The sequence below is a fragment of the Harpia harpyja genome, chromosome 1 (assembly GCF_026419915.1).
Source record: "Harpia harpyja isolate bHarHar1 chromosome 1, bHarHar1 primary haplotype, whole genome shotgun sequence".
In the NCBI taxonomy this organism is placed as follows: Eukaryota; Metazoa; Chordata; class Aves; order Accipitriformes; family Accipitridae; genus Harpia; species Harpia harpyja.
In genome coordinates this window covers 48,793,728-48,812,470 of record NC_068940.1, presented here as the reverse complement: position 1 = coordinate 48,812,470, position 18,743 = coordinate 48,793,728, and the positions used below count along the sequence as shown (strand labels likewise).

The 18,743-nt window shown below is 45.7% G+C and overlaps 1 protein-coding gene across 1 annotated transcript in view; it reads left to right on the top strand.

Annotated features, from left to right (window-relative positions):
- Positions 1 to 1,143: 1,143 nt before the first annotated feature.
- The window catches only part of TBX20 (T-box transcription factor 20), a 40,265-nt gene continuing 22,665 nt past the window's right edge, over positions 1,144 to 18,743 (top strand). The window contains exons 1-5 of the mRNA XM_052792735.1: positions 1,144 to 1,319; positions 3,478 to 3,712; positions 4,991 to 5,155; positions 10,378 to 10,486; positions 16,016 to 16,174. Of these exons, the coding sequence (XP_052648695.1) occupies positions 1,193 to 1,319; positions 3,478 to 3,712; positions 4,991 to 5,155; positions 10,378 to 10,486; positions 16,016 to 16,174 (795 nt within the window). The 5' untranslated portion in view covers positions 1,144 to 1,192. The remainder of the gene's footprint in view (positions 1,320 to 3,477; positions 3,713 to 4,990; positions 5,156 to 10,377; positions 10,487 to 16,015; positions 16,175 to 18,743) is intronic.

Sequence of the window (18,743 nt, the reverse complement as noted above, 5' to 3'; positions counted from 1 at the left end):
TTTTCAGTCCTCTTTTTATTTAAAGGACTGTTCCCCGCTTTTTTACTCATGGGAGGATGCCTACACGGTGCGTTGAAAAGAGTACGAGTGAGCAACTTCCTTAAATCCCTGCCTGGGAATAATCTGCTCGTTGGCACCATCAGCCCATCCTGGTTTTCTCTCCGTCTTATGTGCTTGATCAATATGGCTTAGTTTGGCGAAGCCGATGGAGACGGAGTTGAAGAAACCGGTGCAGTCAGTGGCCCACGCCGGCTTGGCTGGGACGGGAACCCGGCGAGGGTCTCACCGGGAGGCGGCGGGGTCGAGGGCGCCTTGTTGGGACGACAATATTTGGGAGCCGGAGCGGGAAAACCAAGCGCACCGTCAGCCTTCAAGAGACTTCTGTCCCAGCAGAAGGCACACAACGACGGAAATAGCTGCTTTAAAAAGTTGCCGTCTTTTAAAATTTGAATTTAAAGCAGAAAATGGACACACGCACGAGAAAAAAAACCAACAACGTCTTCTCCTCTTTTCAACCATCTCTCCACTGATTCTTGCCTCGACAAAGCCAATAGCCTAGGGACCTTCTCGGGAGCATCCCCGGCCCTGTGCCCCCCCCCCCCTTTGTCTCCCCAAAAGGGCTTAGAGGAGCGCGGGGGGGGGGGGCACCCCAAACCGCCGCCGGGGCCTCGGCGGGGCGCGGGGCTGGGTTGCCCGAAGGCGGGAGCGTCGTCGGAGAGCCTGTCCGAGGGCCGGCCGCCCCCCTGCCCACCCCGCGGGCGGGCAGAGCCCCCTCCTCCTCCTCCTCCTCCTCCTCCTCCTCCTCCCCTTCCTTCTCCTTCTCCTTCTCCTTCTCCTTCTCCTTCTTCTTCTTCTTCTTCTTCTTCTTCTTCTTCTTCTTCTTCTTCTTCTTCCTCCTCCTCCTCCTCCTCCTCCTCCTCCTCCTCCTCCTCCTCCTCCTCCTCCTCCTCCTCCTCGCCTCCGCCCCCTCCTCCGCGGCCGGACCGGGGCCCTTGACGTGTCCCGCCGCCGATTGGCCGCCGGCCGATAGGATCTCCGCGGCCCCGCGTTAAGGCGGGGGAGCGCGCGGCGCCGGGCGCAGAGCGCCTCCCTTCCCGCCCGGTAACCCCGCTCCGCTACCCCCGGTACGGTACGGTACGGTACGGGCTGAGCCGAGCCGAGCCGAGCCGAGCCGCTTCTCCGCCGGGTGGCCATGGAGTACACGCCGCCCCCCAAGCCGCAGCTCTCCTCCCGGGCCAACGCCTTCTCCATCGCCGCCCTGATGTCGAGCGGCAGCTCCAAGGACAAGGAGTCCCCCGAGAGCACCATCAAGCCGCTGGGTGAGTCGGGGATGGGGGTGACCGCCGGTGTCGGTGGAGGGCGGAGGTGCCGTCCGTCTGTCCCCCGGAGGGCTCACCCTCCTCCGAGCTCCGGCAGCCGGGTCAGGCAGCGGCGGGTTCCTCCCCTTGCCCACAGGTTTCCCCTGCAGAAGGAAAAAAAAAAAACCCAAAACAAACCAAAAAAAAAAAACCGCACGGCGAAAACCAGTTAACTCTCCTCGTTACCCACCGTCGTTTTCAGGCGAGGCTGTTTATGGCTTAAACCATTTTCTAAATTCTGCCGGCTTAAATGACGCCGTTTATTTATCCAGCTTCGCCATTCGTAGCATAACCTCACACCCTAAGCTAGTTACGTTTCTCTTCGCTGGTGTGAAATGAACCTCTCCGGTGTTTCTTGCAAATCACCTACGTTTTTGAAGTCAAATAAGAGAATCTTACTCTGGCTTACCAGGGGTAGTAAAACTTGTACGTAGACCTAAAAATCCTTTGGCTCCACAGCTACTCGATGTAGGCTCATATAGACTGTTTCACTCGACACCGACCGAGAGGATTTTTATAGTAATCCCTCACGATTTTCGGGTAAGCGATTTCGCTTCTATTCGGTCGCCTCGATTCAGATTCGCGAAGGCTTTTTAAAAAACCCCTCTTCCCCCGCCCAATTTCTGCGGCTTGTGGTCTTTGCATGTACCTGACAGTTCGCGGAGAACTAAAATTAATAATAATAATAATAATAATAATAATAATGTATTCAGCTTTCAGGGCGCCGATGAACAAGATTATATTCAAGCGTATAAGAATTTAGAAAAGGCAGCGCTCTCAGCGTCTGCTCCATCAAATCAACTGACTCGATAGATTTCACATAGTCCAGGGATTCATTGTAAACTTTATTTTTCAGTCTAGACGATAACGTAGGCCGGGAATGTCGCACTATTCCGGTTTGACACATTTACACGGTCTTGTGTTAAACGCAGCTAGTTTTCTTCTTTTTTTTTTTTTTCTGAAAAAGCTCGTTCGATTAATTTAACTTTTTCTTTTTTTTCCCCAACTCATCCCCCCACGCCGTTCAATTAGAAATCGAAGGGAAACGACTGCCTGTAACTCGGCTTTTATTAACCAGAGATGTGGGCGCAATCTTTCTCTGCAGGGGCAGGGTGCGTTCGCCCACCCCCCGTTCGCTGGCGCCGGGCGGCGGATCCATCGCCGCATCCCGGTATCGTAGCGCGGGGCCGGGGCAGAGCACCCCCCCCCGCCCCGCCCTCCCCGCAGCCCTGCTCCCTCCCGTCTTCCGGCTGAAATTCCCAGAGAAGCCGCTGAAGCCCCCAAAGCCTCCCGAGGTTTGCGGGCAGCGGGGGTTGGCGGGTGATGGGGAAGCGCCGGCTGTAGCTACCGCACCCGCGCAAGTTTGGGTGGCCGCCGGCAGCTTCCCCCGGAGCCTGGTTCTCCCCCAGAGCCTGGTTCTCCAACGGCGTGTGTTCGGCCTCAGCAAACCGGCTGGGAGAGAGGGCAGAGCCGGCTTTGCGGGCGGGTGAACCCGCACCCGCCGTGGAGTTACTTATTAGGAACTCCCGTCCCCGCGGAGGAAGTACGGAGCCTGCTCGGCCGCGCTCGGGCTCCTTCTGCGTTACGCTCTCTGCCAGCAGCCCGATTTAGGAGCAGCCGCCCGTTGTCCCCCAGCGTGAGACTGGCCCTCCTCAGCTCCCCCCGTCCCGGAGCCGAGCGCTCCCGTTTTAATGAGAAATAGTGACCTTTCCATGGAAGACCCTCGGTTAACGGGGGCGTGGGGGGCAGCGCGTAGGGTCCGCCTTGCCCCTCCGCGCCCGGCGGCGCGGAGGAATAGTCGGTTGGCGATGCGCCAGGCCCGCGCTGCTCCCCACCAGCCCCCCTCCGGGCATCCCTTCCCGGGAGAGGGGCCGCTCCGGGCTCATCTGCCAGAATAACCACCCTCGCCCTCAAATGATGAGCTGACGCCTAAGAAAGAGCGCGGATCTGCGGGTGTGCTGGGTCAGAGAGCGGGGGGCAGCTGAGCGACAAATGCCCCCCCCCCCCCTTTTTTTTGTTTGGAAAATAGTTTTTCTCGTCCTGGCTGAATCCCCTCTCTCTTTTTTTTCCTCAAAAAAAAAAAAAAACCCAAAACAAACCAACCAACCAAACCCTGCAGAACAATTCGTTGAGAAATCCTCTTGCGCCCAGCCTTTGAGTGACTTATCCAGCCTGGACCCTCACGGGGATTTTAGCACCAGCCCTTCGTCCCTGTGCACCGAGCCCCTCATCCCCACCACCCCCATCATCCCCAGCGAGGAGATGGCCAAAATTTCCTGCAGCCTGGAGACCAAAGAGCTCTGGGACAAGTTTCACGAACTGGGTACCGAGATGATCATCACCAAATCCGGGAGGTAAGGCTTCTTTCTAAAAGTGGGTTTGGAGAGGGGGGTGGGGGTGGAAAAAAAAGGCAAAACACACAAAATCCCCACAGTTTTTATTTTGGGAGAGCAGCGCGGATGGCCTAAGGGAAGGAGGAGGAGGAGGGTGAAGCCCCTTAATTGCCGCCGCGGTGGTCAGCAGCCCCTCGGCGGGCGCTGCGCGGTGCGGCGCGGTGCGCGGAGGCGAGCGGGGGACAGAGGGAGAAGCGGCCGGCTCAAATCAACCCGGAGGCGGGGAGGGGGGGTGTCCCAGCGGCTGCGTAGAAATATAGTTTCCCTAGTAATTTGGTCCGTGGCTAAAAGCTGCTTTGTGCGTTGCGGTGATTTTTGCGGGGCTGGGTGGGTACAGACACAGGGAAATAGGGCAGTCGTGGGGAAATCATTCAGTCAGGGCTTGGTTCGGTTTGGTTTTCTTTTCTCTCGGTTGCAAAAATGTGCAAAAGAATCCCAGGCTTTCTCGTCACCTCACACCATGTCGTTTCTTCAGTAAGGCTTTTGGGGTTTGGGCAGTCCGGAGGAGCCCAGTGTCTTGTTGGGTTTTGTAATCTCCAAAGTTACTTGTTATTAATGTAGTTCCCTGCCTGTTTTTTTTTATTATTAACGAGCTCTACCAGCAAGTGCTATAAAAAATTATTTTTAAAAGTACGTATAAAATCTACAATCCGGAGTTCAAAATTTTAAACTGTTTAAAGTTATTTATTTCTGGTCTACGGCAAAACCTTACATTTTAAAGTTGTGTTTTGTCAAAATTGAAGTGAAGAAAGGAAAGTTTACGTTTGAAAATTCCTCTCAGAAATATCCTGCGCAGGCTTAAAAGAACATGCAACTAAAATATGTGAGAATATTAACAGAAATAATTTCTGCAATATTTCCCTAACACTTGTATGGATCCCATTTAAAAAATCCACATTTCTAAGGATTTATGTACCTTAGGTACAACTATTTTCTGAAATCGTAGTGTCCTTTTAACTAACAGCCAAAAAGTAAATTTCTCCTTTACTCTTTCACTTTTACCATTTTTTCTTTTTTGCTTCCAAAAAATCGTTCTGACTTCAAGCTGCAATTTCTGTCTGTATTAGAGAGATACACAGGATTTAACTTCTGTCATAGTAAAGCAGAACCAATAGATGCTTTAATTTTTTTTTTTTTCAGGTGGTTTAAATTCAATTCTTACTTTTAGCAGCTTTTCAGAAGCTCTCTTATTTCTGTTCTCCATCCATGTATTTATTTTCTGATTTGCCTTTATTTCAGGAGAATGTTTCCTACGATCAGGGTTTCCTTCTCCGGAGTGGATCCTGAAGCCAAGTACATTGTGTTAATGGATATAGTTCCTGTGGACAATAAAAGGTACAGATATGCCTACCACAGGTCTTCCTGGTTAGTGGCTGGAAAAGCTGACCCTCCACTCCCTGCAAGGTATGTAGATTTTACTGCTGGTCTTTCTTTTACTTACTTTACTTTTTTTTTTTCTTTTTTCCTTCAAGAAATACCTGCTATTAATCTTTCCATACTGTTTGCAAACAGTGTTCTGAGACTTTGCGTCCATGCTCAACAAAGTTGTTTGCAAAACTCTGATTAATTTCTGTGATGCAGAATCGGGCCTCAAACCTCTGCTTGAGGCTTGATTTATACTGAACGTTCCAAGCATGCAGGATTTGGCTAAATGCCCTTTTATATATTTTTTTTTAAAATGTAGTTTGCCGCAATTCAGATAAGAAAGCTTTAAAAAAAAAAAAAGAAAAAAAGATATTGATTTTTCTCTTGGGTTTGCCCCCCACCCCGCATTTGACCTCATAATTTAAAGCAATCCAAGCACCACCAGCCAAGTCCAAGTAGAAATACTACATTACAGTTCAGTGCTGTTTATGCTTGAACTGATATTATTTCTTGATAACATATCCAGCATTTGCTAACGGATAATTTTATCCTTGCTTTTAGTCACCTCTTAGACAGCAGGTGAAGCATGGATCAGTTCTACAGCACAGAGATTTATTTTTTTCTGTTAAGAAATCATGACATTTTCCGAGACATTAGGAAAAAATCAAGTAAATCTGTCCGTCCCCCCCCGCCTTTCAATACAGAAACAAAATGCTGTAGAAAACTAATTTCTAAAATCATCCTGTTAATGTAATTAATGACAGACTCCTTGCAGCGTTGGGAAACTGAGGCTGCAGCACTAGGCTGTATGGTAGGAGGGCACTTCAGCAGAGACCCACACTTCACTGTATTCAGCCCGGCACTTCAGTACGTACTTAAGTCCCCAAGTCCAGTTAAGACTGAAGCACATGTCGAACGACTTTGCTGAGTCAGAGCCAGAGATATGGAAATAACACGAATGCCTCTCTGGCTTCAAAGAAACTTTTCGTGGAGGGCTCCGCACAGGCACACAGATCCGCTCCAGGTGGCTCAGCCCGGGGTTAAGAACTTGCTTATTACAGGGACAGAAATTAGAAGTGAAATGGAAGCACGTTTTTGTGTGTGTGTGAGTATAGGGACCGAATCCTGCACGCTTTCCTCATATAAACAGTTCCACTGAAAGCTTGCTGACTGCTGATCTTGGGAAGGCGGCTCAGGGAAGTAAACAAACAAAAAGTGCATGCAGAGAAGCTGTGATTAAAGACAGCAACCTAGGAGTTATGTCGGCTTTGTTTTCATGGCCAAAAACTCCTTGCAATGTGGTGGTTAACGTCTGAGGGCTTCATTTGATGTATTGTAATGGGCACTGATCAAAACCCAAAGAAAAAACGTGGATCCTGCTCCAAAGAAGTCGGCATCAAAAGAAGAAATAAGGGAAGGACAGAAATAGTTTTAAGGCAGGGTTCTCCCCTTCTTATTTTCCTGTTCAAGTGCCTTTTGGAATACCTTTAAACAGATTGCTAATTCACACTGGCATAGACTAGTTAATGAAGAAATACAAGAATATAAGGCAAGAGATTGATCCTTGGAATAATTAGCCACCGCCCTACTGAGTGTTTTAGAGGTGGGGTCAAACCTTCTTGGAGTTTATTATCATCATACTGTGGTAGCTCTTTAAGGTCCCCATCAGATCAGTGCCCCTGTGCACAAATGTATATCTGTGCTGTTTCATTTTCGGGATGTTTTCAGGATGTTTTGCCCTTGTGTGTAAATGTATACCTTTCATGTTTTGTTTTCAGGATGCTTAGCCAAAAGACCATTGATCATAGCACAGGCACAGATTACTTTTTGTTTGTATGAAGGGGACTTACAAATACATTTATGCACTTTCTCCTTTTTACGCTCCTGTTTGGTGAGAAAAAGGACGTCAAGAGGTTCAGTGTGCCGACATTTGCATTACTATTGCTTTTTTCTGAAGCATTAATGCATCTTTTGAGGTGGGATGCCTCAGTCTTGCTCAAACAGATTAAAAGTAGTACTCCTCCCATCTTGAAACGGGTTTGATCCTGCTCCAGTAACAGGAGCCCTTAATGAAGTTACAATTTCTTGTCCTCCAAACACACCATTTTAGCTCTCCTTACTTGAGGAGTGTCAGCGAGGGGCATATGTGCACCTAGCATCTGGATGCTAGTACCAAGGCGCTGACTCCCCACACACATCACTGCCTGCATCTGCATAGGCACGACAGCATCAGGGGAATTACTCAGGAGTCATGTTGTGCATGGGTGTAAGACTTTGCAGGATCGAACCCGTTAAATGTTTTGCTCTTTCCATTATAAAAATAACTTTCAACTATAAGACAGCTTTTGTTTTTCAAAATTAATAAGTATTCTGTGATTCCGTTTGAAAGATTAGCCCTTCAGGGAACTTTCTATAAAAACCAGTTTTATCCCTGTCTTCCTACTGTCAATGTTTAAGACAAGTTTATGTTGCAACAAACACTTAAATAAAAATACTTTTCAGAGAGTCTTTTGTAAATCTTCTAAAGTGCTATCTGGGGAGAGAATTCCTATGTGATATTTTATGTTTGTTCTTCCAAATTGCTAAGACTGTGTGAAACATCAGTTTAATAGGTTTCAGCATGTACCTTTATTTGCTCTTCTTCCTTTTTCACCTGCTTTCTTTTGTTCAAAAGTCTGTCTTTTTTAAAAAAAAAAAAATTTTGTTTTTTTTACTGTATTTGGCTACAATAATTTGTTTAATGAAGTTAGTGTTTACGTGCTTACAGAGAACTCTAGGTAGGAAACGTTTAAAAGGTATATTTTGCAAATTATTCAAGACATTAAGGTAATTAAAAGCAGCATGCACAGGGCTTGTAGGACCAGACCAACTGTTAAACTAAACAGAAGGAGAGCGGTGTTGCATTCCAAAATATGCCAGAAGGAGGCAGTACCCAAACCTTGCATATATCATGAAACACTATATACTGTGGAGGAAATTCACATCCAAATATGGCTCCTAAAGCCTTTGTGAATTGAAGCGAGCAGCTCCTGGTGTCTGGCCGGCCGTGGGCAGCAGAGCCCCTGGCAAACTGCTGGGGGAGCCTCGTGTGCTGCGCTGGAACGTGCACGTTTATTTCTCTAACCCGTTTGCTCGCAATCTTCTTGATGACTTATGCTTCAGAGGGCGATATGTCTAGTTTTCAACCTTCTTCTCCGAGGTGTACAAGCTCAGGCCATAGGAGAAGTGTGCGGATAAGTGTAGTTCACCAGGTGGGACCACGTGTGGCAGTGGGATCGACGGTGCGTAGCAAATAAGTAAAGAAAAGCAGGGTCTATTAATACATTTATGTAACCGATATTCAGGTGCCCATCCTTCAGTGACTTTCCCGTTAGCACTCCGCTGACATCCAGGCACTTCGCAGTTTGAAAGTCGTGCCAAGCATTAACCACCTATGGTATAAAACAATTGTGGCCAGCTTTTAGACACATGAAGATCTTTACTCATTCTCCAGCACACATTTGAAATAGTTCAGCTTTTTGGTCCCAATTAGCCAAACCTTGCTGAGCCTGACACTCTGTGATCACAGTAAACATTATTAGCTATCCAGACATTCAAAATTAGGAGTGGGGCTCAAAAAAAAATGTATCACAAGACTAGCTGAAAACTTGCAGGACATGTTTGGGACTCTTTGTTTTGCCTTCTCTAATTCAGGGCTCTAAAGATTGAGATTTTCACAGCTTTTTATAGGAAGGCAAAGTTAATTTTCATGAGAAGTAAAATTCTTTTGACATAACAGGATTCCAGGTCTTGGGTTTTCAGATACATCATAATTTTTCATGAGCCTTGCAGCGCAATCAGCAGAGTCGATAGCACTGAGCATGCTTGTATGCTAGGAATATTTGATTGCGACAGGAACCCTGGCTCAGCATCCCTCCCGTGGACATAGCTATACCAGCCAAGCTGTGCTTTGGATCAATGTAAGAAAAACATCCTCCACATCTGAAGCAAGCTGTGCCGGTAAAACTTCAGCTTCACTGTGTCTTGGGGATTATGCTGGCAAAACTGGAGAGTGCAGGATCAAATCTCCTTCCTCTTTGAGCAACAGAGCTGTGCTCCCCGGACTCTCTAGTACAGGCATTCCTTGATTAGGGATCAGCATAGTCTATCAAAGAGTTACGCCCCATCATTCAGTGGTTTTTCCATTCTCCTCTTGCCTAACCAAAACCGGAGCTCAACAACAACAACAACTGTTTATCTTTCTAACCCAGCATCTCAGCGCTGCCCCACCCACCTAATGGAAGAAATCCATCCATGTGGCCAAAGACATCACCCAAAACGAGAGCCAGGCCCTCAGTGAGTGATAACCAACACTGGCAAAAGCAGAACAGGTCTGGTTTTCACTAGCTGAAGGTCTAGTTCAGCTCTTAATTCACTATCACAAAAGAACGTTTGAGTTAGTTAAATCATTTTCAGCAATACATTATTCCTATAAAATCACCGTTTTTAAATAGCCTGGCACTTGTAATTAGTCTAGTCATAATGTATATATCATTGTATCTACATGTCTTCTGTGCTTCCTTTTCTTCTGCTTAATTTCCCAAGTGGTGGGTTGTTAATTACAGAGCTGCAATTAATTTTTCACGTCAGACCACTGTGCTGGACTGCAGCCTTCAACCTCTTATAAACAGACGTCACCGCAGCTAACGTGTGATTGAATGCAGGTTAAAATCATTATCACGGCTTAATGTTACATATAAAGAAAAATGCATTTTTATCTACATTCCCCCATTATCTCTCTAATGACACCATGTTTTTTCTCTCGGAGCTGTAGTCATTGTTATTTTAAGTGCTTGTTAGTACAGCTGGGGGCAAAGACATGATCAATTTTTCATTTGGGAAAAGACACAAGAGTGAAAGTTAGTTATGTTTCCATTTTAGATAACTAGATAAAATAATAGGTATGGTTAGAGAGCAATCTAGCACTCTGACACAGGATTCTTCATTACGTCCCAGTGAATTAAACAACTCAAGTCATCTGCTTTACTGTCTTTCATTAATGATCGTATTTCAGGTGTTCGTTACTTTGGGGGAGCTTGTGTCTTGTTTGAGTAGCAGATCTGGATTACCCTAAGCTCTCAGGAAATCCATGTCCGTGAAACGACCGCATACCCCAAAAGCAAGAAATTATGGGCTTTTTAATTGCATACGGAAGTGGTGCCCATGCGCAAGCCGAGAGGTGAGATTTTTTTATAAGCAGGCCTTTTCCCTGTCTTTTTTAGGTTGTACGTGCACCCTGACTCCCCATTCACGGGAGAGCAACTGCTGAAGCAGATGGTGTCCTTCGAAAAAGTCAAACTCACCAACAACGAGCTGGATCAGCACGGCCACGTGAGTAGCTCTCCTGGTGGGAAAGGGTAAAGGAATCGCTTGCTTGTGCCATAGGGCTAAGCTTGCGGGAGAGAGGCTGCGATGGGGAAAGTCTGCCGTGGCCCCTACATTACACCTTTCTTGGCTGGCCCTTCGTACCGCAGTGGAGGAAGATGCTATGTGAAGCTTTAATGTGTTGGGTTCTAATCTCTGTTGTCGAGAAACAGGTGACTTCAGAAATGAGTTTTTTTCACTTTTCATAAGGTAGAGCCCAGGTCAACACAAGCGTTCAAATTATGCTCCCACGGCCATCAGGGGCAGAACATCCACTGGGGAGAAGTTCAGGGTGGAGTGGAGCATCAAAGTATGGGAAAGAAGGGAAGGAGGGGAGCTTTTTGTCATGCTTCTGCCCACATTTTGCTATGACATGGCAGTGTATGCTCTGCCACGTGCACTGTTTAGCAAGCTCACGTGCTTTTCCATGTGTGCTTGGAAGCTCCCTCTCATTACAGGCAACCTCTTGGGTCCTTCAATAGGGGCTCTTTTACTCCCAGACTCAACGCAGCATGGGCACAGAGTCAGCAGAAAATGCTGGTGCAACACCAAAACAACGGCTGTTGAATTATAAAAATAAGTGTGCTTCAGCTGCCCTTGAAATAACTGTAGGCTATCTGCAAGTTAAGGTGCCACAGAGGCTTGGGCCTCTAAAGGAAACAGGTCCCTGCCGTAATCAGTACCAGTTTGTTGTCACAAGCCCTGCAGCTGGAAGCTGGTAAATAGGATGCAGAGCTGCTGGCCATGGGCTCCCACTATGCTCCATCAGCGGGGGCAACCCCATTAGCTACCTGACTGTCTAATGGTAGGTGGTAAGAAGAAGTGTTGTCTGTCCTGTGCCCTCCCCCAAAAGTGGCCGTAAGGTGCAGGAATGGCTTGGTAGTGCCTCCAGATTGCAAAGGAACAGCTAAAAGCATTGTCTCTGGGCTCGGCGATTCTCCAGGGGAAGGATGAAGGAGCAAGGGGATGGATCTGAAAGGGTTGTTGGCTGAGAACGGGGCAGTTAAGAAGAGTAAGTGTAAAGGCAGTGTTAGTAAACGAGGTGTCAGGAAGAGAAGAGTGATTTTGAATGCTGAAGCACATGTAGGGGTAACTAACCTGTAAAGCTGAACAATTGTGGCATACACGGTGTCAGAAATCCCTCCCCTAGTGTGGTATTTATTGCCTGTTCGGACTGTGTGAGACAGTGGCCATTTGTCTGACCTGTGTTCTCTGCAAATGCTTCTCATCCGCAAGAGAATTTTTACTCATTTCAAGACCTAAGAATTGAACCACAGCCATGATCATTTAAAATACATCCCAGAAACAACAACAAAAGTAGTTTAAAAAACCAGAAAACGAAAGAAAGCCCAGATAGATGCCTCTGTGTTGTTCTTTGTAAAGATCTGTCTGTGGGTATATTTTTCTTGAATCTGGTTCCCACTGTTGTTCCTCTCCTGACTAGTGGAGAATGTCGTCTTTTTTTTCCTTCTCTCTTTTATTTCATAATGTGTAGAAGGGCAAAGCTGAAGATTTGTGGGCTCTATCACTGAGTGATGATAGAGCAGTATATGTGAGCATTTAAAAAGAAGCATTTTTCATCATAACAGGGGCCATGTGTGCCTCTAATAAAGGGCTCGCAGCAGTATATTGCAAACTAGTTAGGAGTGGTGCAGTTCCCAGAAGCCCAGACGAGTATAAAAATGAAGTAGGTCTGAGAAGCTGTCGGGAACAGAGACATGTGACAGAGCAAGAACACGTAATTTTCTCAAATACAGGCAGTGGGAGAAAATGATCTGTAGTGTTTGAGATACAGCCTCCCAATTAACTTTCCACGAAGCAGCAGAGGTGGATCCCATTCTGTACGTGAAGGCTTTGGACAGCTGAAGTCGATGGAAAGTTTTGCATGTTCAGCCCTGAAGGCTTGATCCCATGTTGAGATTTGCATGGCAGGTGTTTACGCCTTCGTGGAGCACTCCATTTTTAAATATTTTGTGTGGTTTTATGTTCCAAATTAGGGTGTCAGGTTTTATGTGCTGCCTTATTGAAGCTATGTAAATACCATCATTGGATGCTCAGTAGAATTAAGAAAGAAACTCATTCTCTGGAGCCTTTAAGGAGGACTCACTATGCCATGGTCAACGGCATTTCTGAGCTCTTGTGTACTAAGAGAAGAGGAGAATCGAAATGCTTCCTGAAACCTCACTGAAAAAAAGTTTTTAATTGACCTGCTAAAATCTCAATTGTGTTTGATAAGGCAAGTTGGTTCCCAAGGAAGTTTTAATGATCTAAAAGACACCTTTAAGTACTAGTTATAGGTAGAGAAGCTGGATCCAACCTGATTCCAGTTTGTTCTAGTTGCTTGCTTTCTCCATCCTCCAGAAGACAGTTTTGGTTGTTAAGGTAATTGTGGTATTTTATTTGTAGGGTGGTTCATTTCCTGAAAAGGAATCTGAAGAGAAGAGAGGCATTTGTTTGTGCTAGCATTTGTTTGTTTTCTCTTATTCTGAGACTTTTGGAGTTGGCAAGCATCTCTGCTTGTGTATCTTCAACAGCATGCATAACCCCATAGCTATGTACATATTCTCCCCAAGCATCAGGCAGAAGTCTTATCTCTGTGTGCATGACATACGGCTTGCTCCATGGAAATACTTTCAGATCTCCTTACCAGAGGAAGGAAATGGCTCCCGTCTCTGGATTTTTACAGCTGAGCAAGTAATTCCCATTTTTCTGGTCATGGAACATTTATGAACGTGATTTTTTTTCCAGATTTCACACAGACTGCTTCTTTTAGGACTTTCAGTTGCATTTAGTTGGGGTGGCGTAATTTCTGGTTTATGGTGAGGTGAACCATGACTGTATACATTATCGTAATTGCTTTTCTGGCATTTATGACAGCAAAACTCAAACACATGAAAGTTTGCAAAAGCAAACACAAAGGTGTGAATGTGGCCGACAAGTAACTGTGAAAGCAGGGGTTTCAGAACAGCCACAAGGAGTTATGCCCAGGGGTTTTATTTAAAGTCAACCTGGCAGAAGTTAGGAACCTCCCTGCTTTTAGAAAGCAAACTTTGCCTGGTAACACTCTTCTTTGGTGAATATGGAAGCCGCATTCACAGCATAGTTCCTGAATTCAAAGCCACCTCAAGGGTTTTGCAGCTGGCATCCAGATTGCCTCTGGTGACCGGTCTGTAGCCAGTGGGAGCCAGATGCCTACAAACCTGCCTGACCTTACAGCAAACAGGATCCCATAAGGATGGATCCTGGTCATCTCCCCTGCTGCAGGCTGTCAGCACGAAGGATGGCTGGGGGCCTGTGACCACGCTGTAGTGCTGGTAAGTGTGTGCCAGGGGGCTGCTGTAAGTATATGTGCACCTGATGTTTCCCTTGGGGCACACCAGCACGAGTATCGCAGAGCTGGCATCAGGGATTTTCTGATAGCTACACCGTGCAGGTAGGGGACTGCTTGGACTGTGAGACCACTCTCAGGGGCTACTTCGGGAGATGCACCCTGTGTATGTAACTCCTTTAGGCTGTTTTGATGGTCCTAATTTAAGAAGTTGCATGGATATTAAGGGGTACATTTGTGCAGTATCCTGCAGACTTTAGTATCAGTGAGTACTGCAACGTTGGCAGCCTGTGCGGGGATGCAGATGGAGCACCACATACACACACCCACACGAAAAGGAAATAGTGGCCTTAACCTTGGCCTTGGGTCTTTTGTGACCTCCTGACTACATTCAGTACTTGTTTTGTAGCTGAATGACCCGACTTGCCTCTGGTGGGAATGCACAGGGTAGAGCATCGTGGCAGGGGATGTCATCCATGTGCGCTTTTGGTTTCAGGAAACTTTCATAAAGGATTATGTGGTCTTGTTTGAGAAATGGAGTTTCTTTATTATAATTTGCATTCATAGAGGAGTGAAAGGAAAGGGCATGTGTGGGAGCTGCTCTGTCACGGCTCTTTCCTCCTCCTGCTTGGCTGCTTCTCAGATGTAATGCCTTGGTGTGGATATCGCGGCCATGAAAGGCAATGGGAAGCGCTGAGCTCTGTGGGCCAACCCTTCACTAAGCTCATCACCATCCGCGTACTGTCCTTTAAAATGTCTTTTCCAGCTGCTTAGAGCAGCCCAAGTGACTAGGATGGTAGGACAAAATTTTACAAAGAGAGGGAAAAGTGCTAAGGATGTTAAAGGCAAGGTCAATGGCCGTTGTGTGTGTGCGCACATAAAATGGTGAAGTGATTTGAGAAAGGACATGAGCTAGTAAAAGCAGACATGCACCACTTTCAGGACGATGGTTCCCCATCACTGTAATGACTTTCTTGTTGCTGTGTGCCCCCCACAAAGTCACAGTGCGAGTCTTAGCAATGTTTGGACCCGAAGGAGCAGCGAAGAAAACGCTAATGGAAATTTTAGCCATGACAAAGCTGTCTCTAAGCTCTCCACTCCAATGCGATGTGCAGCCTTTCTCATTGACTGAGTTAGCATGAAACGCTGCACCACTTCTGCTGTGTTTCAGCTGAAGTTAACGCTTCCTGAGGAATGCACATTAGCTATTCCAGATGTACAGAGCTGACTGTAACGTCGTTATGGCCCCTGCAAAATAGAACCACCCACACCATTGCCAATTTCGTCTTGTGACTGTGATTATATCCAAAACAAGGACTGGTGCGAGCCGAGCTCTGTATTTAATTCTTATATTGTAATACTGTGGTTAGAGACAGCCAAACAAGCCTCCAGCCAGTGGTAACTGAAGCAAATGGGACTCTTGGTTTGACTCCAGTGAACGTTGAAATTGGTTAGTTGGTACGTTAGGTTTAGAATTGTTTGGGGAGCTTGCAAACAATTATTAAGGAGAATAAAATAGCAAACCCTGGTTATCTGGGGGTTCTGTACTGGTTTCCCTCCTTGCCCTAATTTTCGGTAGTCTGTGGTGAAGAGCATCTACAAAGTAGCTTGCTTTAAAGGTTTGCCACAGTAGAAGGATCTGGGGAGTTTTGTTTTTGGTCAGCTGGTTTGTGCTGCCAGGGGTGGTGGTTTTTTGGTTGGGTTTTATTTTTTTCTGGTTTTTTTTGAGGGGTTCCTGGCTGTTTTCATTCTGCACCTGCACATTTTTGCAAGTGTGGATTCTTGGTCATGAGCTTTCAAGCGTTACATATTTACATTTGCAGCTGATACCTGCAAACTGGGACACATGCTAGCAATAACAAATTCTTATGTAAAACACCTCACCTGCAGGAACAGGTATTTATGCTTCAAAAAGCATGGGCTTACCAGTTGTGTAGGAGGGAGAGGAAACTAGCTCCTGGGATGCCTGCTTTTCCACCTTCATTGTCTGGAACTGCCTGAAGAAGCTGGAGAGTTTGCTCTGAAAATCAGCCCCTGGCTAGTTAGCTCTCAGATGTCTCCCCTGCAGTGTTAATTAGATCTTCCCCCCACCCCCCTACAGTTTTATAGCCTTCAAGGGTCCTGTTAACCTTCCTCTCAGGACAGTGCCTTGTCACTCTTTCTTGCAGATCATTTTGAACTCCATGCACAAGTACCAGCCAAGGGTCCACATTATTAAGAAGAAGGATCACACGGCTTCTTTGCTAAATCTGAAATCGGAAGAGTTCAGGACATTTATCTTTCCAGAGACAGTTTTTACCGCTGTTACCGCCTACCAGAATCAACTGGTGAGTACAGTTGCTAATTTCCATGGATTGAACTAAATTCCACCCTGCTGAAAACTTTCTTTTCCTCAGTCTAAACTAGGAAACTTTCTGATATAACCTACCTTTCCATGCCAATGTCTGTAGTGACCATGCCCAATCTAATCCATATTCAGGAGTAATTCTTATGTATATGGATAGTACTACTAACTTCAAAGAGCCATAAGGATTATGCATGGGAGTAAAGATGGCATGAAAGAGGCTTTCATTTGTCTTCCCTTCTGTCTATACAAAGCTGTTTGCATATTGTCATTCAGTGCTTTTCTAATTATAACTCATTAAGGAGCTGTTCGTTCTTGCCGTGATCTTTCACTCCACAAGCTGTTAGCTGAGAGATACTCTGGTTTGCACATGATGATTTCATGGGCTTAAAAAGTTGACTAATTAAGCTGTAAGGCTCAAACGTAAGGGAAATCACTGAGAGATATGCTTTTCAGAGGCTGCCCAGATTACATCCAGATGTTCGAATTTCAATTTGCATGCCAGTGAATAATATATACAAAATGGAGGAAATCATAACAATGGATTGCTAATGAGTAATTTTAGGAAGTATATAAACAATCGGAGAGCAGAGGCTCTGCTTGACAGTGGATAGGGCTTTAATATTTAAGTCAGTGGAAATACGTTGTTGGCTTCAGTGCGATTCAGAGTGTGCTTTAAGGGCTTAATGACTACGGTGCTTCAAAAAAATACCTCATTCCCTCTCTAATTCCCCCAAGTTAAGAAAAATACAAGTACTGTCCAAACATGTGGGCAGGCAGCATCACAGAGTCAATGTACCTGCTGGATTATTTAAAGAAGTCTGCATTTCTTAATATGAAGCAAAAGTAACTAATTTCTAAATGCTGTGAATAAAATGAAACTACTGCATAGGCGCCCGAGGAAGCTGTGAAGATAATACTGGTAGTATTATGTCAGTCCTTATGACAGACCCCACATCCCACTTTAGGGCTTTAATATCAGAATGTATGGATTTGAAACTCAGGTTTGTATCTCTGAATGCTGCAGAAAATACATTCAGTACTTGGCACTCTCAAGAATATAATGTTCGGACAGGTGGTTAGATTTTTCCACGTAACTTTCTGTAGAAACCAGCAAAATAGCAACAGGCACAAAACCAGCTAAACCTGGAATTTATTTCCGTAAGATGGATTTGTGTTTACCCATGATATTTACACCAGAGATGTTTCTAAACTAACCTTCCCAAAGCACATACATTGAGTCCTGGAAAATTTCTCAATGGAACATCTCCAGAACCCCTAGAGGTTGATGCTGTCATTTTATTTATGACTAATGAAAATGGAGCCTTTTTTCATTTTTGCCATTTCTTTCGGAACTGTTTTAAGGAGGGATTGATTACATTTCTGGAGGTTATTAGATAAAAGCTAAATACATTACACTTTCAACAAACTATCTCATAATTTAAGATTTAAAGGGCATGCATTTATTCAAACAGTCAAACCACTGCCACAGAGTTGAATTGTAGGTCAGGTTTCATTTTAAGATGCTTTCTAGCAGATGTTCTCTGATTGTTTGTAAGACAGTCTCTCAGGAAAAATATGGCCATAAATGATTGTGAGTCTCATCTGGCTTTGGTGGATAAAAAAAGTTTCTCTTGTGATGTCATACCAAATCTTTAATATTAGGAAAATGGAAGTTTGATTGGTGAAAATATGCTCAAGAGATGAATAGACATGCTTATTATTCTGCAGTGCAGTTGGCTTGGTGTGTTGGTGATCTAAGTCAATGGAACTAGTTAGAGCTTGTCTTTTTTCAAGGTAGTTTTCAGAATGCTGCCATAAAAACGCTCACTGTACATGAGGCACTAACCTGCCACTCTTTCTAACACCACTGTGAGTCAAGGGCTTAGGGATACCTTGGGAGTAGAATGAGACTGTAACTACCTTGCTGAGCTGTTGCAAGGTCCTGTGACAAGGCTAGCGTTCAGGCTAGTTTCCACCAGTTCTACCTGTGTGAGGAGACAGCCTCAAACCCTCAGCCAGCACTGAGGTCCCATGCTGTTTGACTAACCCACAGGAACAACCAGTGAGTTGCAGCACCTCCTACGTAGTGCCTCAGAGCAAGGACCTTCCCCAGAGAGGTTTTCCCCTTCCCTGTATGGACCCAAAACGCTGGGCAGGGAAGGCAGCAGCCCTGGGGTGCAGCAAGTTTCTCAAGAGTGGCAGAGCAGGAGGGTGGCAGTGACAGGAGCAGCCACTCAGCACATTGTTCATATACTGCAGACCAGTAATTAAATACTCAGGTTTTGTCTTTGTAAGCCTGTCCCTCCCTCTCTGTGTTTCCCTCCCAGAAGACCTCTTTCTCAGAATGAAAAGTTGCATTCAGTTTTCCTCTTTTAATTTTGGAGGAGAAGCCACCCCATTTTGAAATACCTTTGTTTGATGAGAGCATTTGATTGTTTGAGGATTTGGAAAAGATCCCTTTTCTTTCTGAGTCTCGAGGGCCAGCTATTACAAATGAGATTGAGGCCTCTTCGATACAGGCTTTTTTTGAGGAAAGCCAGGCTGACGTA